The sequence below is a fragment of the Carlito syrichta genome, unplaced genomic scaffold, assembly GCF_000164805.1.
Source record: "Carlito syrichta isolate Samal-C Ts95f unplaced genomic scaffold, Tarsius_syrichta-2.0.1 Scaffold316427, whole genome shotgun sequence".
Lineage (NCBI taxonomy): Eukaryota > Metazoa > Chordata > Mammalia > Primates > Tarsiidae > Carlito > Carlito syrichta.
Window position 1 is genome coordinate 1,032,781 of NW_007260523.1, and position 25,982 is coordinate 1,058,762.

Genomic DNA, 25,982 nt, shown 5'->3' on the forward strand with positions numbered 1-25,982 from the left:
GGCAATCCACTCACCTCAGCCTCCCAAAGCGTGGGATTATAGGCTGAGCCACCGAGCCCGTCTGGTACATAATATTAACAAGGGTATCTGATCTCAAACCAGGCAGAGTAGGAACCAAAGGTAGGCCTAAACTTTACATGTATGATGACCACTTGTATACTTAATCCTGAATTGTACCCCACAGCTTTAAAATAAAATAAAATTTAAAAAAATTTTTAACTTTCAGTTTAATTTTTTGAATAAGCAAAGAGGTAGAGGGCTAATTGGGATTGTTGGCCCCAGATCACCTCCCTCTACCATGATGACTTTCCCTTACAAAGCGAGAATTTTAAGGAGCAGAGGAAGTGAAGATATAAAATAAATTATAACTGAAATGAATGGGAGAGAGATGAAGATGTCCCGGGGGGAGTGTTATATGACATTAAGCTGGAAAAGTAGAATAAGACCATAAGTAGTCCTTGTAGGCAATGCTAAGGAATTCTGGTGTTTAAGATGAAAAGAAAGGCATCAGAGAGTTTTAAGCAGAGAGATATTGATAAAATGTGTATTTTGAAAGGATTTTCTGACTGCTAAATGGAGAGAAGCACGAGAAGTTGCAGGGAATTCAGTCAGGAAGCTATGGCAGGCACGAGATGTTTGGGGTTTGGTCTGGAAGGGCCGTGGTGGAAATCGACTTGGATGGATTTGTGATATTTAGTAGGTTATGTCAATACAATTCAGTGTTGAATAGAATCTAGGCGGACAAGAAAGATGGAGAACGTGTAAGGAGCATTTTCAGCTTTCTGACCTGAAGGCATGACAACCACAATCTTGGCTGTAAACATGTTTTGTGTAACGAACTTTTGAGATAACCACCTGGAGATGTCAAGTGGATGGCTGGGCATAAGGGCCCGCAGTTGGGAATGGAGTCTGGGCCACAGAAATATCTTCTGATGTCAGCACCTATTGGGGTTATTGAAGTCCTTGCTGAGGATGAGACCACCCAAGGGGAGACTGATAGAGGTGTTGCGGTTCAAAACTGGGCCCTGAGGAGAACCGACATTTAGAGTTGGGGACAGGAGGAGAGTCAGCAAAGCCATGATGGGGGAAGGTCAGAAGCCAGGAGGACACCTAGCAGGTTGACATCATGGTATCTAGAGGGTTTAAAAACGAAGGAGGGGAGAAGGTTAGATGTCTCAGAAAGGGAATGAGGGACACAAAATGCGGTAAGAGGGCACTTTCCTTCCCACTAATTAAGGAAGAGAACTGAGTGTCATCTTTGAATGGTACTTGGATCTCTCGCAGAGATTATAGGTAGCATTCCATAAACTTGCTGCGGTTCCACTGAATCCATTTTTGTGCACAAAGCAGCTGAAATACTAGCAAGAACAGCAAAGCTCTACGTAATAGCAGCCGGCACAAGCTGTCAGGTTCCAACAAGACGCCCGGATTCCTTGCTCCTGACGTCGTCCCCCACAGCAGCCAAGTACACTACCTGTCAAGGCTGCCTGGGCACCGCAGGATGATCTCATGCTCTCCAGCCGGCCTCATCCCCTTGCCCCTCCTCCCACACAAGGCAGAGATGGCGGGCAGAAAGCTTGCAGTTCTGGGTTCGTAGACCACAGACAAGCTGAAAGATCTCATCTGGTGTGAGCAGAATCCAAAAGAAAGGCCCAGACACTCCTTCTCATTGAAAGTATCACATTCAGCCAGGCTCGGTGGCTCAGCCTGTAATCCCTCGCCTGGAGAGGCTGAGGTGAGTGGATTGCCTGAGCCCACGGGTTCGCGACCCATCTGGGCAACTTGGTGAGACCTCATCTCTACAATAAATCAAAAATGAGCTGGGCGTGGTAGCGCGCGCCTGTAGTTCTAGCTACTTGGAAAGCTGAGGCAGAAGGATCGCTGGAGCCCAGCAGGTTGAGGTTGCAGTGACCGGGAGCGGCCACTGCACTCCAGTATGGGTGACAGAGTGAGACTCCAACTCAAAAAAAAAAAAAAAAAATATCACATTCATCTCACTAATCTTTCTTATATCACCATGGATTTTTTTTTGGGGGGGTTGAAACATTAGCTTTTTTTACAATGAATGCCATATATGTAAACAATGAAAAATTTGTGTATCGTATTGAAGAAATTTGAAAGTGGGCCCTAGACTTCTGGGACATTTCTCCATCTTTAGGTTCTTATATGGTGATTTTTTTTTTTTTTTTAGTTGGAGTCTCACTTTGTTGCCCAGGCTGAAGTGCAGTGGCACACTCACGGCCACTGCAGCCTCAACTTGCTGGGTTCAGGTGATCCTTCTCCCTCAGCCTTCTAAGTAGCAGGAACTATAGGCACGCACCAATTTATTGCAGAGATGAGGTCTAGCCAAGTTGCCCAGGTTGGTCTTGAACCCGTGGGCTCAGGTAATCCTCTCACCTCAGCCTCCCAAAGTGCTGGGATTATAGGCATGAGCCCCCGCACCCAGCCCTTGTATGGCTATTAGAGTCATACTGCCTGTATTCCTCCTTCCCTCCCTGCATTCCTTTTGTCTTCTCTCCATCTTTCCACTCATCCATCCATCCATCCTTCCTTCCTTCTGTCCATCCGTCCATCCATCCATCCATCCATCCTTCCATCCCATCCATCCAGTCTTTACAGTGCCAAGCACTGTATTGGCTACTGTAGGGATACACAGTCATGTACGCAAATTATGGCTCAGGATAGAAAGTGGGCAGTGCTGACAGCGATGAGGATGAAGTAAGCACTCCGGGCATTCCAAGGAGGAAGAATATGATCGGGGGTATCAGCAGGGGGGTTGCACAATCTGATTCATGCGTCTTACAAAGAGAAGATCGGCTGGGCCGGGCGCAGTGCCCCATGCCTATAACCCCTGTACGTTGGGAGGCTGAGGTGAGAGGGTCTCTTGAGCCCAGGAGTCTGAGATCAGCCTGAGCAACATAGTAAGATCATGTCTTTACAAGAAGTATAAAAATTAGCCGGGAGTGGTTGTCCCAGCTACTTGGGAGGCTGAGGCTGAAGGATCACCTGAGCCCAGGAGGTCGAGACTGCAGTGAGCCATGATTGTGCCACTGCACTCGAACCTGGGCGACAGAGTGAGACGCTGCCTCAAAAAATATATATATAAAAATAAAAAAGAAGATTGACTGTTATGTGGAAATGAACTTAGGGAGGGTAGAAGCAAGAAGTACCCAGACAAAGGAAATAGCAAGCCTAAAGGCCCGAGGTGAGCAAGAGCTTGCTTGGTGCATCTTAAACTGGTGTAAGGATCTGTGTGCTGGAGCCCAGTGGACAAGAGAGAAAGAAGGAGGAGATAAAATCGGACAGGTTGGCAGGGGCCGAATCAACAGAGTTCTGAAAGGAGTTTGAATTTTTCATTTTGTTATTCCCGTTAAAGTACTAAAAAGCACGACAACTTCACAAACTGCAGAGATGGAGAGCACCTTGGTGGAAAGCAGAGCATGTTTTGAAGTTTAGAACAATAGAAAGAGGCTTTGCTCAGACACACATGATCGTACTTATGCCAAGTCGTTATCATTTCTGGTAATTGCTCGCCTCGCAAGGGCACTATTTCTTATGGGAAAATTAAAATGAGGCCCCTCGTGAACGACTGCAGCTGATGGTGATGATTCCAAGGCCTTGCCCCAAGTACAACTCTAGGAAATATTTTGTTTCCTTTCATTCTCCTAAGGCGACAGCTTGGAAGCAGCCTTTGCCCCTCTGCTTCCTGTCTTAACCTGCCGGGTGGAGTGATTGAGTGAGGGGTGGGAATGCTGTGGAGCCCCAGGGACACTGCACGCCTGGCTGCATTGTTTAGGGAAAGTTCCTGCTCCTTTGATCTGCCTCTCCGTCTCTGGTGAGTGTGGGTGGCAGTGGGCGGCTGGCCTGCGTCTAGCTGCCTGGCGGTCTTTCCTAAGAAGCACCTTGAGGGTCAGCGACGCTGTGCTATTATAGTTATTATTATAATAAGTGCCGGAGGAGCAGCCTACAGTGCAGTCAGACACAATGACCACCCACGCTTTGCTAGACTTAAAGAAGTCTGTGGAAATCTGAGTGAAAGGACTCAGATATGTTCATGTGGGCTATGAGGTAAGCTTGCTGGATCTCATTTCTTCAGCTGTAGAGAGAACCCTGGCTGACTGAGCTAAGGATGTGGAGGCCTTGGAGTGAGGGGACAGAGAGAGGAGAAGATGAAACCTTGAAAGAGTGTCCCTGGCTTGGTATAAATGAGTAGTCAAAGGAGAGTGACGGATGGCACCTAGCACCAATGATACAGAGTTCTGAGAAAGACAGTGAGAACTCTGCCTATTCTGTTTTCTAGACCCCAAGAAGGGCCTCAGGTCTGTTCAGTGTGATTTGTTTCTGTATTTTCTGATGCAATGATATCTTACTGCTAGGTCCCTGACCCATGCCTGCCCGTGGTGAAGTAGGAGAGCATAAATATGATAAATATTTGACACAGCCAGATATTAAATAAATATGTATTTAATATCTTCTTTAGCAAAATAAAACGTTAGCAACCCTCCTTTTTGAAATTTTGCTGGTATGTGAAGTCTGAGTGTCCAAGCACCCAATACAGCCTCCCTGATAGGTGTGAGGTGATATTTATCAAATGAATGAAATAAATACAATAAAATTGACCGAGGACAAAAGAAGAAAGGGGGAAAAGGGGCAAGAATCAATAAAACAAAACCTGCCAATGGAAAGAAAGAGGATTTATCAGAAAGGTTGAAAGAAAATCTGCAACAAACTGATAGGCAAATAGTATAATATATTTATTTATTTACTTGTTTTTTTGAGTTGGAGTCTCACTCTGTCGCCCAGACTGGAGTGCAGTGGCCGCTCCCTCTGTTGCCCAGACTGGAGTGCAGTGGCCGCTCCCGGCCACCTCAGCCTCGACCTGCCGGGCTCCGGCGATCCTTCCGCCTCTGCCTTCCAAGTAGCTGGAACTACAGGCACGCGCGACCACGCCCGGCTGATTTTTGGATTTATTGTAGAGATGAGGTCTCGCCAAGTTGCCCAGGCGGGTCTTGAACCCTCAGGCTGGGCTCGGTGGCTCGGCCTGTAATCCCAACCCTTTGGGAGGCTGAGGTAATAATATGAATATTATATTTATTATATAATAATATATAATAATATATTTATTATATAAGTTATTCATACTAAGTATTAAAAAACATTGTACCCAATAGATAATTGGACAAAGATTATGAACAAGATAAGCTTCTACCCATTTCACCTATGCCCTTACTTCCTCTTTCTTTCCTTCTTTTTAAAAATTTTTAATTATTATTTTTTAGTGAAGTAGAAACAAAGGTCTAGCTATGCTGCACCAGCTGGTCTTGAACTCCTGACCTCAAATGATCCTCCCGCCTTGGCCACCCAAAGTACTGGGATTACAGGCATGAGCTACCATGTCTGGCCCCAACTTCCTATTTCTTTTCACTACCTTGTGTATTTCTTCTTAACGAATACCACTATCCTAATATTGTCTCTATATATTCTTTCTTTCTTTTTTTTTAAATTTTATAATCTTGAACATTTATTGCCATTTTGGATGCAACAAAACTTTCTCAAATTCTGCGTAGAAGTCTTTTCTTTTTATTTATACTTCTTAACTGAAGAAATTTACAAACTTGTTGGCAAAAAGAATTTAATCTTATTAGAGATTACAAACTCAGTGTCAGCAAAATTGATATTGTTTCATGAGTTTATTCATGACTTTAAAAAGTGTTGACTGACAAATTGACAAAATCCATGACATGTTAAGAGTTTTAAAAACAAAGCATAGCAATTGATATTGTTTAATAACCAAAATATCAGCTCACAAGCCATATAAATGCAAGGAACTTCTATGTGCACTCTCCAATTGCAGAACAATTCCTATGTATAAAAACAAAACAGGTAAGGATTTATAGTGATATAACTAGAAATAATGATACTATCAGACCTTTGGTAGATACACACAATGATTATTACCAATGATCTTACCCAGAGCATCAATAATTGCAATTTATGATTCAAGAACATCTCTACATTGTTCTACTATCTTTACATTGTGGTCTCTGTTCTTTTGCCTGGAGACTGTGTTGTTCTTAGGACTTAGCTTTTTTTCTGTCACTGATTCTCACTACTACATTTATTTCTTCTTGTGTGTTTTTTTTTTTATCAATATTTTTTATTATGGTGTTGTGGGGTACAGTTAAGGGTTAGGTATACAAGTACGTTTCATTCAGGCACCTTGTTGATAAGAGGTGTATGTATTATTTCTTTATATTGTTTACTTTCTTTCCCCTCAACTTACAGGTAAACTCCTCAAGGGCTGGGACATTTTCCGTTTTGTTTCTGGTGTATCCCAATGCCTGGGGCAGGACCTGGCACAGAGCAGATGCTAGGTATACATTTGTTAAATAAGAGATGAATGAAAGGAATGTTGATAAATGATTCACAGTTGACTTAGGGAAGGTTCAAGACCCCCCCCATCTTTACACTTCCAGTGCTTGGCCTTGTGTCAAGGTCCCCTGATGCAAACTACACAACATACTTATGAATTTTGCAGCTGACCCAAGATTGGAAGAGTAACAAGAAGATTACAAGTTAAAAATGAAAAAAAAACGTAGACATAAAATTGAACAAGCCTAAATGTAAAGGAAGAAATATAGTAGAAAACACTTTTAGAATTTTCATTTGTTTCAAAATGTAGTATAGGGCCGGGTGTGGTGGCTCATGCCTGTAATCCTAGGACTTTGGAAGGCCAAGGCGAGAGGATTGCTTGAGTCCAGGAGTTTGAAACCATCCTGGGCAACATAGCAAGACCTTATCTCTATTTTTAAAATTTAAAAAAAATATATACTATAGCTTGCATTTAATCTAAATTAATTATTTAAGACTATTGATCTAAATAAATTGTGTTATAAATTACCATAGAAGGCTGTTTCTGGCCAGGCTCAGGGGCTCGGCCTGTAATCTCAGCACTTTGGGAGGTAGAGGTAAGTGAATTGCCTAAGCCTGCAGGTCCGAGACCAGTCCGGACAACTTGGCGAGACCTCGTCTCTACAATTAAAATTAAAAAAATTGATCGGGCGTGGTAGCGCATGTCTATAGTTCCAGCTACTTGGAAGACTGAGGTGGAAGGATCGTTGGAGCTCAGCAGGTTGACGCTGGGATGGCCGTGAGCATGCCACTGCACTTCAGCCTGGGTGACAGAGTGAGATTCCAACTAAAAAAAAAAAAGGCTGTTTCCTGGACAGGTTTCTGTGGAGAAAAGCATTCCCTTGAGAAATGGGGAAAAGAGTGACTGCTAAAAATTTGTATTGGTATTTTTTTGAATCAGAGTCTTACTCTGTCACCCAGATTAGAGTGCAGTGGCACACTCACAGCCGCTGCAGCCTCGACCTGCTGGGCTCAGGCGATCCTTCCACTTCAACCTTCCAAGTGGCTGGAACTACAGGTGTACACCACCACACCCAGGTAGTTTTTTGATTTATTGTAGAGATGAGGTCTTGCCAAGTTGCCCAAGCTGGTCCCCAATCCCTTGGGCTCAGGCAATCCTCTCACCTCTGCCTCCCAAAGTGCCGGAATTATATTCGTGACCCACTGTGCCCAGTTGTATTTGTATTTTTAGGGCATGTCCAAATATGTGGGATGCATGGGATATGTGGGTGCATGGAGTCTTTTAAATGGTAGAAACACATCAATGAATTTCCTGAAGTCCAAGAGAACATTCAATCATTTGTTGAAGAAACAGTAAGTACCTCCTATAGACCAGGCACTGTGTAATAAACCAGGGCTTCATTCTTCCTTTTTGTAAAGCATAAGATGTGTTTTCTGCCCGTCAGAAGTACAGGCTCAAGTGCAGAGATTTTGTCCATGGACACAGCTTTGTTTCAAAATGAAACTGGCCAACATTTAAAAACTGACAGATTTCACACGCAAATCCATATTACTTCTGTCTTTAAAAACATAAATGGAAGCTCTGACTACAGTAGGCATCAGATGCATGTGGCTAGAAGTGAAGAGCTGCTTCCCCTCATCCCTTTTGGCTGAGTGTCCACCACTCCCTTTTGCCCTGCTCCTAGCCTGGAAGTGCCCTCTGGCAACCAGTATGTCCATGTAGTCATTGGAATTGGTCACAGAATAAAAAAGACCACGTACAAGCCTTATTATACTTGTTTTATTATTTATATATTGTTTTATTATTCTTGCAACCCCGGTTGCAAGAATACTCTAGAATTTAAAATATAAAAGTCTTTTTTTTCCAGCAGTGAGAATAAATAATCACTGACTGTAGGGAAGTTTGTCCAAATTTGGGAGATGGTTTGAGAGAGACCATGTTTCAAACACATCAGTGATGAAAAGAGTCATTCCATGAAAAGGAACATGGAATGAGCTCTCCCCTCATTCTCTCAGTGGAGATATTTGGAAGACACACTACTGAGCCAAGTGCAGTGTGGCTAGGTGTCTGAGCTCAACCTGGCTTGGTAACTTCAAAGTCTTGCAGGCAAAGCTGACTGAGAGAATGTCTTCATGGAGTTCTCCGGTAACGCAGACACCCAAGGTCAAGACACTTCCAGAGGAGAAGCCCGTATATCCTTTCACTCCAGGCTCCATAGCCTTTGGCTTTGAGGGAAGCCATGTGGGAGAGACGGGGGCACTTAGGCAATAGGCCTAAAACCCGGTGGGCAAGTCCTGGACTGGAGATGCTGACTGAGGACCTCCCTCGCTGGAACTATAATGCAACTCCACTGAAGGCTCTGAATTTAAAAAAAGGATACCCTTCCCCTACCTTTTTTTTTCTTTCAAAGTAGAGCTTTAAGGAGTAAGGAACAGATGAGGAGGATAGTGGTATTAAGAGGTGATAACAGCCGGCATGGTGGCACATGCCTGTAATCCCAGCATTTTGGGAAGTTGAGGCAAGAGGATTGCTTGAGCCCAAGAGTTCGAGACCAACCTGGGTATAGTGAGACCTCATCTCTACAAAAAGATAAAAATAAAAAAATTAGCCAGACTTGGTGGTGCTCACCTGTGGTCCCAACTTTGGGAGACTGAGGCAGAAGGATCACTTGAGGCCAGGAGGCTGAGGCTGTGGTAAGCTGTGATCATGTCACTTCACTTCAGCCTGGGTGACAGAATGAGGCCCTGACTCAAAAAAAAAAAAAAAAAGATAAGTTTGTCTATTTAAAAAAGATTCCCTGCAATAAATATATTGTGAGCTGTCCTTATAAAGGACAAAAAGTATGTTATGAATAAGAAAGTCACAAAGAAAACTTTGTAGTTACTCTGAGATTGTTTCCAAAAGGCATCCAGGGCAGGAGGAACATTGGTTTGTTGGGTTACCCAGGTGAGGAACTTCACAAAGATTATTAACTGGTGAATTTCATCCTTGTGCATGCATAATCATGTACGTGGTAGAAATTTCACAGCATGTGGCAGCTGTGGGCACATCTGTTGGAGATATAAAAAAATCAGTTTCACAAGCATTAGTTGGAAAAGATGTAGCTTGGCACTAGTTCTGTGAAAGAGCCTTGAGAGTTTGAATTGAATGCAAATTTAATATGCTATAAGTTTAGTGAAATGCTAATCTTCATTCATGGAATAAAAATATCTACTCCTGGGCCCCCTCCCCTACCTTGGGGAGGTGAATCTCCTCTCTCTCTTTCTCTAATTTACTTTCTAAATAAACTATATTTTCCAATCTTAAAAAAAAAAATCTACTCCTGTTGCAAGCTGAGCTGTTTAAATCACACCTGAAGTACTGGTCATTTTAAGAAGGATATTGGAAATAACAGTATTCAGACACTCAAATGCTTGACTGATACAGGGTCCTGTAAAACAACATCTGAAGTTCATGGCTTGAATAAATAAAAGAATGGAAAGAAAGTAGGGGTGTGTATGGCTGTGTGTTGTGTGTGCTGTTGTGTGCTGTTTTCCAGGGAAGAGCAAAAACATTATGAAAATTTCAAGGAGCAAGGTAGATTTTAAATGCCACAAAAATGTGATTGGCTGTAACAACCTATGCTGTTTAAGGGGGGACAGGGCATTTTAGTGGATTAAGAGGGATTCAAGCAGAGGCTGAATGACCCTCTACTAGGGATTTAGAAAAAGAACGCCTACATGCTTTGGTAAACCCAATGCTTGAGAAGTAGGATAGAATGGCAAGATGAGGGCTTTGCTGTCAGGTAAACGAAAGAGCAAATTCTGTCTTTTTCATTTTGCTGTGTGATTTTAGGGAAGACACCTAGCCTCTTGATGTATCTGGTTTTCCCATCCATTAAACGGGGATAGTGAAATCCACGGGAGAACTAACTAAGCTGATGAATGTCAAGTTCCAGAAACAGAGTGGGCTTTGTATGGATGTGAGCCGACTCCCCCTAGGTTAGATGACATCCAAAGCAGTAAGAGAGTGAGTTTCAGAAAGTATCGTGAGGCAGCCACTTGGGAGGTTCGTTAAATTTGCGTAGTCACCTTTGTTTCTTTAGTGCCTGACACTGGGCCTGCTCAGCAGGTGAGAGCACATATGTTGACTTTATTTTTGGTACTGTGTACATCATGGCCCTAGAGACAGGCTCTCAATGTGGCGGCATGGCCAATGGAGACAGTATGCATAGGGAAGGAAGGTAGATTCAAATCTCTGTTTTCTACTGGGTCAGGTTGCTTGACCTTTCTGAACTGCTTTTTTCTCCTCTGAGGTGATACCTACCTCATGTGAAGGATGAAATTGCATCTGCAAAGGCACTTGATGTTCTTTTCTCAGTGGGATCCTCTTAACTGTCCAGCGAGGCAGATAATGTGGTCCATATTTATGGAAGAAAAACCAAGGTTCCAAAAATTGAAATAATTTGCCCAAGGAAAGAGTAGACCTGACATTTGATACAATTATTTTAGCCTCAGATCTATCATCTTTCTCTTCTAAACCGTGACTGAATCATTTATTCGACTGTCTACAGTGAACCAGGTGCTGTGCTAAGTATTTCCATGGGTTGCCTCATTTGTAGTTTAACTCCCCAAGAAGGTGTTAGTCACTCCATGAGTCTCTTTGAGACATCTGCAGGATGAACTTCCTAGTCACTTGGGGAAGATCATTCTTCACAGGACTATGGTTCTCTTTGATACCCGGCTTTGGAAGGAGATGCCCATCCTAACAGTTATGTCAGCTGCTCACTTGACCATCCCTGGAGGGACAGAAGTTATGTATCTGGTATGGTGGATACCATCAGCTGGTAGACAGTTCTCCTCAAGCTCATAGACTTGCTCTCTGGAATTGCACAGTGAACTCTTTGCAGGCATCTCAGTCAGGAATTTTTGTATAAAAATACAACTTAAGCCGGGCTCGGTGGCTCAGCCTGTAATCCCGTGCCTTTGGGAGGCTGAGGTGAGTGGATTGCCTGAGCCCGCAGGTTCAAGACCCACCTGGGCAGCGAGACCTCATCTCTACAACAAATCAAAAAATCAGCCGGGCGTGGTAGCTCATGCCTGTAATTCCGGCTACTCGGAAGGCTGAGGCGGAAGGATCGCCAGAGCCCAGCAGGCGAGGCTGCGGTGGCCAGGAGCGACCACTGCACTCCAGTCTAGGTGACCGAGTGAGACTCCAACTCAAAAACAAAACAAAACAAAACAACAACTTAAGATTTTTGGTTTGTCTGGAAGAAACCAAAGGGTTCTAGCAACCCTGAACCCTCATTCTGCTAGGCAGTGACCCATCAACACCATGTAGTGGCTGCTCTCTGAGGGGTTAGCAGGAGCTCCCACGGTCTCCACTCCACCAATTGTGCTCCCTCACTTTCCTCCATTGCATAGTTTATTTTTCATTTTTATTTTTTGAGTTGAGGTCTTGCTCTGTTGCCAGGTCTGAAGTGCAATGGCATGATCATGGCTCACTGCAGCTTCGACCTCCTGTGCTCATGTGATCCTTCCATCTTAGTCTCCCAAGTAGCAGGGATCACAGGCACACGCCTCCATGCCCAGCTAATTTTTAAAAAAAAATTATTTTATAGAGGTGAGGTCTTGCTATGTTCCCCAGGCTGGTCTCAAACTCCTGGTTGCAAGCAATCCTCCCAAAGTGCTGGGTTTACAGGTGTGAGCCACCACGCCCAGCCCATCGAGTAGTTTAAATTCACATGTAGTGCCCATGCATAATTTCTATTAATAACAACAAAAACACCTGGAAGAGTTTTTTTTCTGATGTATTTTTTTCTCCTTCCTCCCTAGTCTGTGACTGCAACGGGAAGTCCAGGCAATGCATCTTTGATCAGGAACTCCACAGACAGACAGGTGATGGATTTCGCTGCCTCAACTGCCACGACAACACTGCCGGCACTCGCTGCGAGCGGTGCAAGGAAGGCTTTTACCGGCACAGAGAGAGAGATCGCTGCTTGCCCTGCAATTGCAACTCCAAAGGTAGCCGGATAAATGGGAGCAACAGGGGGGAGAGGAGGGGGAAGAAGAGTGGGAGGAGGGAAAGGGAGTCGGTGAGGATAAGGGAAAAGGGGAGACGTAAGCAGGCCAAGGTGGAGATGTTCAACTTCAGGAATGACTGGGAACCACCAGATACTGGTCTTTTTAGCCATTTCAATCTGGAAGGAAACATGTTTCTCTTAAGCTGGAGTTGGTGGAACTAGCTGGCATCTGTAGGACGTGCTGGCTTGAATTCTAGTACCAAGAGCCAGACTATTAACCTTTCCAAGCAGATGACGGTCTGACCCAGGGACAAAGGAAGCTCACACTCTTCCGGGGATCGTTCATCATATTTGCAACCCTCCCTTTGACCAACCTCTTGCAAAAAAGGGATCAGATGGATCCGTTTCTAGTGCTGAACTAGTTGCTAGCAATGCGAGCAGTGCTAATAAGAGAGACAGTTGAGTAAGTAGGAAGATTCGAGTCTTTCTTAGTAAGGGGGCAACCAAGAGAATGTGAAATAAATAGGAAGCACTTAATGGGGTGGGTGGTAGGAGAGCTGGCTGAGTTTTTCATTTTCTTTTTCTTTAAGTGTCCCATCCAATGCTATATTCGCAAAACTGTAGGGCTTTGCTGTGGACACAGATACACACATGATGCTGGATGCTTCAGGGGAAGACAGTGAGGACAAGTTAGTAAATATAATAAGGGAGAGGGACGCAGTTCTTTTAAATAAGTTGAGATGTTTTTGGACTGCCTTCTATGTCTCTTGTCTTTCTTGGCCTGATCTACTTTGTGCTAGAAAGTGTTTAATAGGATCGCATGATAAATATCGATCTGCTTGAAGGATATATTGTTATTGCATGGCAGTGACTCAGTGCAGCAGGTCTGTGGGACCCATTCATAGCTGCAGTGGGAAGAATCTTTTTGAAAATGGGCAGATTTGGGTACAGCCTGAGTGGTAGAGTGGCTTGGGAACCTCATAGAAACCTGAGTGCTGCTTGAGCCTGGGAGTTTGAAACTAGCCTGGGTCACCTAGCGAGACCTCATCTTTACAAAAAACACAAAAATTTGTCAGGCATGGTGGTGCATGCCTGGGACTCCTGTTACTCAGAAGGCTGAGACAGAAGGATCACTTGAGCCCAGGAGGTCGAGGCTGCAGTAAGGTGTGATCGTGCCACTGCACTCCAGCCTGGGTGACAGAATAAGACCCCAACTCAAGGAAGGAAGGAAGGAAGGAAGGAAGGAAGGAGGGAGGAAGGAAGAAAACCAGGTGACCCCATGATAATACAGAACCACATCCTGGCATCTACTAAGTAGCTCTCATGATGTGAATCGAGTCAGATTTGCTTACTTTGTAGTATAGTGTCAGCATCCAGAATCTTTTGGGTTTAGCAATTGTCTGTATGAATCAGAGAACTTCATAAAGAAAAATTATTCCATTTTCAAGGGCATTTAACCTCTCCAAAGATCTCCTGTCCCCTGAGGCCGGGCAGCCTCACCGTGAGTCACCGGAGTTGGGTCATACCGGCAACATGATCAGTGAGAATGAAATTCGATATGTAATTGACTCAGCTGGAAAGTCTGGCCTGAAGACAAGGTTATTAGCTTCAGAGTAGACCAGGAACCTGCTGCCTTGCTAAGTGAGATGGCACTGAAGGCTTTTCCATTCCTCTTCTGTTTCAGTGTGTAGGCCACTGTTCCCCCAGCAATAGTGAGCCTGGTTCTTTCTTTTTATTCAGGGACTAGATAGCCTAAGCTCAATGGGGGCAGTCTGGCAGGATGTGGTGAAGTCCAATAATGACTTATATGTTTTTTTTTTTTGAGTTGGAATCAGTCTGGGCAGTGATATGCTGGCGCCTTCCTGCAGCCCTGACCTCTTGGGCCAAGGTGATCCTTCCCAGTTATTCGGAAGGCGGATGTAGAAGGATCACCTGAACCCAGGAGGTTGAGCCATGATCATGCCACTGCATTCCAGCATGGGTGACAGAGTGAGACCCAGACTAGAAAAAAAGAAGAAAATGCAATTGTACATATATATTTTTAAGAGTTCTAAAAGGAAGCAGACTCTTTTGGTTTAAATTTTAAATGCAGTCTTAATCATTTGTAATACCTTCTTAAGTCCTTAAATGCATGTAGACTTCATCTCCATAATCCTTGAAAGAGGTTTTTGGGACAAAGACTTGAAACAGGAAGTTATTTTTCATCTACTCTTTAAAGTCAACCTTTTACCATCCCTAAGCATAGCTCATGATGTGGGAGTTGGGGCAGGGGTTTTTATTCTAGTGGGCTCTTGTGAGACATTTGGAAAACCCAGTGCTATTGTTTTAGAAGTTTTGGAACATGAAATAAATTAGTCATGATTACAGTTACAGCCTGTGAACTTCTCCATGTCAACTTTTCCAGGCTTGAAGAAACCCTCTGTGATAATGTAGTCATGCATCGTGCAATGGCAGGGATATGTTCAATGAAATGTGTCTTTAGGTGATTTTGTCATTATGTGAACATGCTAGGATGTCCGTACACAAACCTAGATGGTCTGGCCTACTACCTACTTAGGCTGTATGGTGTAGCCTATTGCTCCAAGGCTACAAAGCTGGACAGTATGTTATCGCACTGAATACGATAGACAATTGTGACACAGTGGCAAGTATTTGTGTACCTAAACATACATACAAATAGAAAAGGTAGAGTAAAAACACAGTATAAAAGATAAAAATGACACACATATGTAAGAATTTACCATGACTGGAGCTTGAGGGACGAGAAGTTGCCCTAGTGAGTCAGTGAGTAAGTGGCGAGTGGTGTGAAGGCCTAGGACACTGCCATACGCTGCTGTAGACTTCATAAGCACTGTACACTTAGGCTACACTATGATGGCAGCAATGTCACCAGGTGAGAGAAAATTTTCAGCTCCACTATAATCCCATGGGACCACTGTCATACATGTGGTTTATTGTTGACCAAAATGCCATTATGTGGTACTTGACCGTATACTATTGTCGTGTAGATAATATACTAGTATGTTTGTATACTATAAACTACATTTTCTGAGCATCTACTTCTGGGAGACACTGAGTTAGTCATTTTGTATTTATCAGCTCAACGTCTTTCAACAGTCCTGCAAGATACAAGTCGTTATCCTTACTTAAAAGATGTGATACATAAGCAACATGCCCAAGACACACAGCTAAAATAAGGGCCAGAGCGGGTATTTGAGTCGAGATCTGTGGGGCTTCAAAGTCTAGGCACTTTACACAGCCCCAGCTTCCTTGAACAGTGTTCTCTAGATAGTGTCCCGCAGAACACTGCATTCCTCAAGAAGATAGTGGGTATTGCTGTAAGAGTGTCAAATAATGTTTGGAGACCCTGGCATTAAAGAGTTAAACAAAGCAAGAGGATTGACTGAATCTAGGGGTTCAAGGTGAGTCTGGGCAACTTGGTGAGACCTTGTCTCTACAATAAATAAAAAATTAGCCCGGCATGGTGGTGCCTGCTTGTAGTTCCAACTACTTGGAAGGGTGAGGTGGAAGGATCTCTGAGCATAGCAGGTCAAGGCTGATGCCACTGCACTCCAGCCTGGTGACAGAATGAGACTCCGACTCAAAAGAAAAAAGAAGTTAAACAAACTTCCTGTCTACTGAATGTATCTAAATCTGAAAGATGTAGGATGCGCCATTTCTCAAACTCTTCAACACAGAAAATTTCTTTTCTATTTTTTTTTTTTTTTAATTTGGAGTCTCACTCTGTCGCCCAGACTGGAGTGCAGTGTCCGCTCTCGGCCACCGCAGCCTCGACTTGCTGGGCTCCGGTGATCCTTCCACCTCAACCTTCCAGGTAGCTGGAACTACAGGCACGCGCTACCACGCCCGGCTCATTTTTTGATTTATTGTAGAGATGAGTTCTCGCCAAGTTGCCCAGGCGGGTCTCAAACCCACGGGCTCAGGCAATCCACTCACCTCAGCCATCCAAGGCACGGGATTACAGGCTGAGCCACCGAGCCCAGCTGAAAATTTATTTTCATGGGATGACAGTTAATCCTCTCAGAAAAGTGTTCTGGAGAACGCCATTTTGGGCTAAACCCAAAAGTAAACTACAGTCTTCTCCATTGTATAAGAATAATGTAATTCTGAAAAATTATTGCAGGGAGAGTTTGCCATTAATTTGAATGGGGAAAAAAACCCATGTATTTCTGGGTCCCTAAATTGACACTTATTTATGTTAAAAATAACCACATTTCATCACAGAGAGACTTTTATTTAATGTTACTTGTCGGAGCATTATTCAAAGAGGAATTTGAAGACATTTTTTGCTCTGCCTGCTGACTAGTGAGCGCCATGTCTCTAAACACCAATCCCAACAGCTTCTCTTCATCTCTTCTTGTTCAAATGCTCTCTTGACTGAGGCTCTGGAAGCTTCCCTCTCTCCTCCTCTCTCATGCCTCCTCAGAGCCCCCTCCCTTGGCTTTGCTGTTTGGTTAGACTTTATCCTGAGACTTTTTCCCTGACTACCCTCCCCTTCATCATCTTGTCTCCTGCTCACGATGGCTTCCTATTCAGCCTGTGTGTCAAGGCTCCTAGACCTTCACCTCTAGCCTCTTTCTGGAGCTCCCAATGAACATTTCCACCTTTATGTGCCCCTAGAAACTCAAGTTCCTACATCCCAAACTAAATGCATTCTTTTCTCTTGATGTTTCCACCTGAGATCCTGCTCCTCCCGTTGCCTTCTCTGCCTTGGTAAGTAGCATCGCCGCCCAGCTAGGTGTGCACCCTGGGGGCCTGGGTGTCATCCCTCTCCCTCATTATTCCTGACCCAAGAGTTGCCCGAGTCTGTTTGCTCCACATCCACAATGGCTCTCATGGTATTTCCTTCCTTCTCTTCTCACCAAACTCTTCTAATCCAAGCTACCCACATGGGAGGATGCATGCTTGTCTTGTCCTCTCCAGTTCATCCCGAGATTGCCCCAGAGTCCTCTTTCTGAACTGTGGGTCTGATCTTGTCACTGTCTGCCTACACCTCCGATGACTCTCAATTGTCCACAAGTACCTCTGTTGTCCTGCTGTGAACTTCTAATTCACTACGAGACAACATGAGCTCGTACCTAAGAAGGCCCCAACTCAATGTCTCACACGTAGTAGGTGTTCAGAAAATGGCATTTTGTGCTATTAGCACTGAAGGCCCCTTCAAGTCATGCAAAGCTGACTTGGAGAGATTCAGAGACTTTAACTGTGAATGTGACTGATTTATCTCATGTTCCACATGCCACATTAAAGGCTTTATATAGGTGCAGAGCCAATGTCATTATTGATTTGAATTTTACTCGTGAATTAACAGTTCACAAAAACGTAACAGATTTAAAAAGGCAAACAAACATGTAGTGACTGGTCACTGTTGTCTTGGTTTTATAGACTATGGCAGTGTAATAAAATCACAAGTATTGAAGATATACAGGTTATTTTACAATTCTTCCAGCTGCAGGGAAACTATATAGGTGCTGAGGGGTACTGGCCAGCCTTCCATTTCATCCAAACATCTCATTTCTGGGACTTTATCTCAGCACCTTTCACAACAGCGCCACCCTCTTCCTTGGCCCACACTTTAATCCAACAGATTTCTGGGCACCTTCTTTGCATAGGACACTGTGCTGGGCACTGGGAATACAGCCAGCGACATAAGCTGAGGCATCTCAAGTAGAGTAGGGCTGAGGGCTGGAGTAGAGGGGATAGGTATTTTAGATACAGGAGTCAGAGAAGATTTTTCTAGAGTAGTAATATTTCATCGAGACCTACGTGTTGAGAATGGCCCAACTAGGCGAAGTTGGGCGAGAGAGAATTCTAGACTGAGGGAGCAGCGAGTGCAGACACCTTGAGGGAAGCCACTGAGCACTCTCCAGGAACCAGAGTAGAGCTGGGTTGCAGAACTTAGGAAGGAGGGAGTCGTGGAGGTTAGAGGGGGGGGGTCTTGCAGGCCATGACATGGAGCTGGCATCTTATTGTACTTATAGTGGGGAGCTACCAGAGGACTTAAACAGATGAGTGATATGATCTGAATTACGTCTTGAAAAGAGCACTCTGGCTTCTCTGTGGAGAATGGAGTATGGGGAGGCAAGGATGGAGTTAGGGAGGAAAGCCCAAGGCAGGCCCCAGGCAAGGGGAGGTGAGGCGGAACAGGAGGTGTGGAAGGCCAGGCGGAAAGAAGAGGCACATCTTACAGTGACACATGTGTTACCATGAGCACCTCTCATTTTTTATCTGTGCTCAATCTGAGAGGACCTATTTACAATGGAGAGCCTGTCTATAAAAAGATGGAATGGTGGCTGGCACAGGGGCCCATACCTGTAATCCCAGCACTTTGGAAGACCGAGGCGGGAGGATTGCACTTGAGCTCAGGAGTTTGAGACTAGTCTGGGCAACATAGTGAGACCTCATCACTACAGCAAATTAAAAATTAGCCTGGCATAGTGGCATGTGCCTGTAAGACCCAGCTACTTGGGAGGCTGAGGTGGGAAGATCACCTGAGACCAGGAGTTTGAGGCTGCAGTGGGCCGTGATTGTGCCATTGCACTCCAGCCTAGGAGACAGAGCTAGACCCTCTCTTAAAAGACAGGAAGGAAGGAAGGAAGGAAGGAAGGAAGGAAGGAAGGAAGGAAGGAAGGAAGGAAGAGAAAAAACAGAATGGGAAGACACGGACAGCATACTAGGGCACTAATCAGGTAAGGCCCATGTCCTTCATTCCATGGGGAACACTTTTGACCCCCCCCCAGGTAGGTGGATATTTCAGTTAGCAGGCCTTATTTGTGCTCTTAAAAATCATACCATACAAACACTGACCCTTAAAAGATGGCTTTTTCCTGCCAGAGATAAGGGAGAATGTTTCTCACTTCCTGATATGGCTTCTCTTCGAGGAGGCCAACACACTCATGCACAAATTTCCTCCTTCTTGATCTCACAGATTTGATGGACTGCCTTTTAAAAGCAGGGGGCTGTATGTGACCTCATGTCAAAAATCAGAGCAGATAGACAAAAGTGCCTTGATGAGTGATTTCATTTCTTTCCCTGAAGAACACAGTCTCAGCTATCGGAACTTTCCCTGGTGGGTAGAGGAATATACAGACAATGGGAAACAATTGTTAAAGGTAGCAGGTGCTGGCTCTTACTTAGTGTTTATTGAGCTCCCTTAGGGTGGCAGTTGCTACCTAATGGCACAAAAATTACATATTTCCTTTGCTTGTTTCCCTTCGCCTTCCTTGTGGGTTGCAGGTTCTCTTAGTGCTCGATGTGACAACTCTGGACGGTGCAGCTGTAAACCGGGTGTGACAGGAGACAGATGCGACCGGTGTCTGCCAGGCTTCCACACGCTCACGGACGCAGGGTGCGCCCAGGACCAGAGACTACTGTGAGCATCTGCGTTCCACCATTAATATCACTAACCCAATAATGACAATTATATTAACATTAGCACTCACTCATTTACTGACTCTTACTGTGTGTCAAACACTGGAGTACTTCATGTGGGCTATCTGATTTACTCTTCACAATAGCCCCAAGAGGTTGTAATGATCATTATACTCATTTCAAAGATAAGAGAAACTTGGCTGAGTGTGGTGGTTCATACCTGGAATCCTAGCACTCTGGGAGGCTGAGGGGGAGGATCACTTGAGGCTAGGAGTTCAAGACTAACCTGGGCAACACAGTGAGACCTCATCTCTACAAAAAAATGGAAAAAATTAGCCAGGCATGGTGGCATAGTCCTGTAATCCCATCTACTTGAGAGGCTGAGGTAGAAGGATCACCTGAGCCCAGGAGGTCAAGGCTGTAGTGAGCTGTGACCACACCACCATACTCTAGCCTGGGTGACAGAACATTTCCTTGACTGAAAAAAAAAAAAAAAAAAGAATAGACGTGTTGATACATGGTACAACATGAATGAAGCTTGAAAACATTATGCCAAGTGAGAGGAACCCCAATTACAAAAGACTACATGTGTTATGATTCCATTTATAGGAAATGCCTAGACGGGGAAATATATCGAGATAGAAAGTAGATTAGTGGCTGCCTGGGGCTGGTGTTGGGGCTGGAGGGAGAAGATGTGGGGAGAGGAGGATGACTACCAAAAGGCATAGGGTTTCTTTGTGGAGTGATGAAAGTGTTCTCAAATTATTTGTGGGGTGAGAGCAGTGGCTCATATCTGTAATCCCAGCACTTTGGGATGCCAAGATGGGAGGACTGCTTGAGCACAGGAGTCTGAGACCAACCTGGGCAACATAGCAAGACCTCATCTCTATTCTAAAAAAAATAAAATTTAAAATATATATAAAAAATTGTGGTAATGACTGTGCTATTCTGAGAATCAACTAAAAACCATTGGAGTGTACACTTTAAATGAGTGAATCGCATGGCATATGAATTATATCTCAACAGCAGTATTTCCAAAAGAAAGAACTGAATTCAATAAAATAAAATAGGTAGATGGAATCAATCATGATTAAAAACAGACATTATTGAGTTAAACAATAGAGAAACAAAGGTTAATTTTTTTAAAATGTCAACTACGGTGGGTGCAGTGACTAATGTCTGTGACCTCACCAATTTGGGAAGCTGAAAGTAGAATGATCTCTTGAGGCCAGGAGTTCAAGACCAGCTTGGACAACATAGCAAGATCCCAGCTCTTAAAAAAAAAAAATCTATCTACTGAATCAAACAGTCAGTCAAAGTAAACTAAACAACTGTGTTATAAACTTGGTTTACATTTGCTGTAAACCCACCTTTGAGGGTGGGTAGCAGACAATTCATGGCCTGGCTGCCACACACAGGGCACACTCTGAACAACCCTGGCATAGACAAGTGAGTCCCCAGGGGGATGAGAGAGATCCGCATGGACAGTGGTTACTAGGAGAAGCCCCCAAGGAGAAGGACATGCCCAGCTTCATGTCGTTTGCTCATGAGTATTTAGAAACATGCCTCTAATTTTCTTTTTGTTGTTTTTCAGAGACTCCAAATGTGACTGTGACTCAGCTGGCATTGCAGGGCCCTGTGACACAGGACGCTGTGTCTGCAAGCCAGCTGTCATCGGAGAACGCTGTGATAGGTCTGTATGGACCCTGACCCTATAGACAGCAGAGTCCCTTGGTGACTAGTATGAAAATGAGTCCTCTGAGTGCAGTTGTGGAAAAGGGATACTTAACAAATGTCAATGATCTTCTTCCTGCTCTCTGTCTTTAAAAACTGGACTTTGGCCACATTTGATGGCTCACATCTGAAATCCTAACACTTTGGGAGGCTGAGGCAGGAGGATTGCTTGAGTCCAGGAGCTCGAGACCAGTTTGGGCAACATAGTGAGACCTCTACAAAAAATTAGTAATTAGGCAGGTGTGGTGGTGCACGCCTGTAGTCCCAGCTACTCTGGAGGCTAAGACTAGAGAATTGCTTGAGCCCAGATGTTGGGGCTGTGATGAGCTGTGAGCATGTCACTGCACTCCAGCCTAGGCGACAGAGTGAGACCCTGATTCAAATAAAAAATAAAAACAAGACTTTAAAAAAATACAACTGAGCCCCCACATCTCACTGGACTCCACATTCTGCTCTGGGCCTCTTCTCTTTGCTGTATTTAGGTAGAAGCACAGGGCCCCAGAGATGTTTCTTGCCAGCTGGCTCCGCATCCCAGGTGCTCGGCGGAAGGTGGTGTGCAATAATGAGATCATATGACTCAGGCTGGTCCCAGGAAAGTCCTGACCTAATTAAACATGTTGGGAAAATCCTTGTAAGAGGGCATATCACAGCACATGGCCATATATGTGTATGGAAAAGGCACCGCCCCAGGCAGGGGATGGTGGTTACATGCACACACATGAACTGGGGGACGAGGTAAGAGCCTTCTGGGTCGAGCCATGCTGGGCAGGAAGAACCGTGGGGTGCCGTCTACCCTCAACAGCCTGTGCAGGGCTGTCCTTGAGTTCAACTGCTCAGACTTAAAACTCTTTCCGCCCGAGACGGTTGTGAACACAGGGCGTGAGGTTGGCCCCAGAGGTAAAGGCTTCTTCATTTCCTTAAAAGCAAGAAAGCAGACCTCTGGCACTCTGCCAATCACTTGTACCTGGGCAGAGGAAATGCCAAACACGTTGCTAGCTGTGTTTTCAGGGGTTCCTTGCTGCTGAGGTGAGAACAGGGAAAAAGAGCTGACGTGTTAAGAGAAAAGTCACTTGTTGAAAACCTTTTTATTTTATTTTATTTTTTTTTTATTTTTTATTTTTTGAGTTGGAGTCTCACTCTGTCGTCCAGACTGGAGTACAGTGGCCGCTCCCGGCCACCGCAGCCTCGGCCTGCTGGGCTCCAGCGATCCTTCCGCCTCAGCCTTCCGAGTAGCCGGAATTACAGGCATGCGCCACCACACCCAGCTGATTTTTTGATTTATTGTAGAGATGAGGTCTCACTGCCCAGGCGGGTCTCGAACCCGCGGGCTCAGGCAATTCACTCACCTCAGCCTCCCAAAGGCGTGGGATTACAGGCTGAGACACCGAGCCCGGCTCTATTTTACTTTTAATTTAAAAAAATTTTTAATAGAGAAGAGGTTTGGCTATGTTGCCTAGGTTGGTCTTGAACTCCTGGGCTCAAGTGATCCTCCGGCCTTGGCCTCCCAAAGTGCTGGGATTATAGGCATGAGCCACTGCACCTGGTCTGAAAGCCTTTTTAATTTCAAAATATAATACAGTCACGTAAAAGAAATGTTATAACCACCAAGGATAAGAAACAGACCTCTACTAAAAATGTGTTATCCCAAAGACAACACCCCATCCTCCTCCCTAGGAGTGACCACTATTCTGACTCTTATGGTAATCATTTTCTTGCCTTTCTTCATAACGTATGACCCTCGTGCATTTCTAAACACCATCATTTAGTTTAGCCTGGTTCCCTTCCTCCCTTACTTTTATCTTTTGTCCCCTCACCTCCCCCTCTTTCCTTCCTTTTTAAAAAAAAAAAAATCTTTAAATCTGCAGGTTTCCTCTCCATAGAAACTATAATATATTTTTAAAATATTCTTGTTCTTAGAAAAAAACAAAGCTTGTTTATTCACAACTAGTCTCTGAAGCATCTGCTGTTCACAGCTAATCAGTTTTTCTGAGCTATTGTACAAAGAAGATGCCCAGAGCATGTGGTGGGGTGGCTTAGACCACGTGGTTTGGAGGCAGATGAACATGAGTCTGAATCTTGTCTCAACCACTGACCCGCAATCTGTCCTTAGACAAGTTTCTTAACTTCTCTGGCCTTGGTCTCCTCATCTAATAAAGTTAGAATGAACAATTCTTCTCTCACAGACTTGAGGGGAGGATTAAGTGAGAGAGCATACAGAAGGCACCTAGGGCACCTAGCATGATCATGAAAATGATCATTAATTCATGTGGAAGGATGTCGTTAACTTGAACAGAGGAAAAACAAGTCTCCCCCACCCCTGGCTTCCCCAGCTCTCTTCTCTGTGACCCCAACACCTGAGATTTGCCTGGCAGACACGGTCCTTCTAGAAGCCACTGGAAGGCTCAAGCTGGGAGCAGAGGTGGAACGCAGGCCCACATTGGCTTTTGAAGGATGTGTCCAGCCATCCTTTCTCTTAGTCCTCACCTGCCCTTTTCCTGTGTGGGCCAGAGCCCGGGTACGAGGGGTAAGGATGGTCAGTACAGCCGTGTGGTGTGGGGACATGAGCCTTGCCTTTTCCAGTCCCCCCACCTCCTATTCCTTCGTCCCCGTTAAATAGATGCTCCAGGACAGGGCATCTCTGCATACCCGTGGGCTACCCCTCCCTGTCCTGCATCTGACCTCCACTCCAGTGCCTCACTGAGGAGGGGCCGGTCACTAGGTTTCCAGACCACCAAGAAGAGCCTGACTGTGTTCTGTCAGAGGGAGAGAGAGAGCGAATGTTCTTCTTGCTCGCTCAGTTGAGGGCTGTGATCGTCCAGGAGTAGAGATGCTATGTGAGATATGGTATTTCTTTCCTCTGGGATTGAACAGGGCCGCGTGGGAGACAAGGTAGAAAGAGGCAGAATCAGTCACCATCCTCCCTATGTGGACTATGAAATAACCTATAATACCACCCTGATTTCTAACATGCCACTGCAGGTGTCGACCAGGTTACTATCATCTGGATGGGGGAAACCCTGAGGGCTGTACCCAGTGTTTCTGCTACGGGCATTCAGCCAGTTGCCACAGCTCTGCAGACTACAGCGTCCATAAGATCACCTCCTCTTTCCAGCAAGGTAAAAGTCTTGCGTTGTTCAGGGGTTTGTTTGTTTGTTTGTTTGTTTGTTTTTGTAGAGACAAGGTCTTACTATATTGCTCAGGCTGGAGTGCAGCGGCGTGATCATAGCTCACTACAGCCTCGAACTCCTGGGCTGAAGTGATCTTCCCACTTCAGCCTCTTGAGTAGCTGGGATTTATAGGCATGTGCCACCATCCTTGGCTAATTTTTGTTGTTGTTGTGTTTTTTGTAGAGACGGGGTCTTGCTATGTTGCCTGGGCTAGTCTTGAACTCCTGGGCTCAAGAGATCGTCCCGCCTTAGCCTCCCAAAGTGCTGGGATTGCAGGCGTGAGCCACCGCGCTTAGGTTTTTGTTTTTAATGTGATACAGGACATTGTACTTACAGACAGCCCCCTCCTCATTCACAGGATGGATTTTCAAGTCATCTTTAGCAATTCTCATAGTGTTTAGTGCACATTATTTTGTCAAGGCAATAAGGCATACTCTAATTTCCTGAAAAAGCTATAGCTAAACAGTTCACTCATACTAGCATGTGAATAACTTAAAAGAATAAAAAGAGACTGATTTGTATCTCTCTGCATTTCTCATCCCCATCTATTTCAAAACCACAAGAAAGTGTCATTTGGATTGGGGAGATTATGAGAATCTCCCTGGGATTTATGCACACTAATAATGCTGTTTTCACATACATTAAATGAGTTAATTTATGTAAAATTAGTTACCAGGCTACAGAGCACTATAAAAATATTGAACATTGATATTAGTTCAGCTTTAGATCTGAGTTTCCCTTTGAATAGTTTCCCATGCCTGCTCACCTCATTAAGGCCAGACTCTGTTTATATAAATACAGGGAAAATGCAGATTACAGCTCAATGGCTCATGCCTGTAATCCCAGCACTTTGGGAGATCAAGCTGAGAGGATTGCTTGAGTCCAGGAGTTTGAGACCAGCCTCCACCACAAAGCGAGACCTCGTCTCTACAAAAAATAAAAAAATAACTAGTTGGATGTGGTGGTGCACCTGTAGTCTCTGCTACTCAGGAGGCTGAGGCGGATGAATTGCCTGAACTCAGGAGGCTAAGGCTGCAGTGAACTGTGATCGTATCACTGCACTCCAGTCTGGGGACAGAATGAGACCTCAACTCAAAAAAAAAAGATGCAGATTCCAGAGAGATGAAAACCTGCTCTCTCATCACAAGAGTCAGATTCAATGCTGAGAAGTCAGAGCAGCTGTGGGTGAGAGTGGGTGAGGCAGAGACCCAGGCAGAGGGCACACGGGGATTCTGAGAACCATCTATGAATGTGGAAAAACTCAGAAAACCCTGTGTGCTACTCACCACTAGGACTTTTTATTTTTGCCTTGTTT

The 25,982-nt window shown here is 44.7% G+C and overlaps 1 protein-coding gene across 1 annotated transcript in view; it reads left to right on the forward strand.

Annotated features, from left to right (window-relative positions):
- The window catches only part of LAMC2 (laminin subunit gamma 2), a 65,766-nt gene that overhangs the window by 11,680 nt on the left and 28,104 nt on the right, over positions 1-25,982 (forward strand). Inside the window, exons 2-5 of the mRNA XM_008074414.2 lie at positions 12,187-12,375; positions 19,632-19,767; positions 21,361-21,459; positions 24,480-24,616. Coding sequence (XP_008072605.1) covers positions 12,187-12,375; positions 19,632-19,767; positions 21,361-21,459; positions 24,480-24,616 — 561 coding nt within the window. The remainder of the gene's footprint in view (positions 1-12,186; positions 12,376-19,631; positions 19,768-21,360; positions 21,460-24,479; positions 24,617-25,982) is intronic.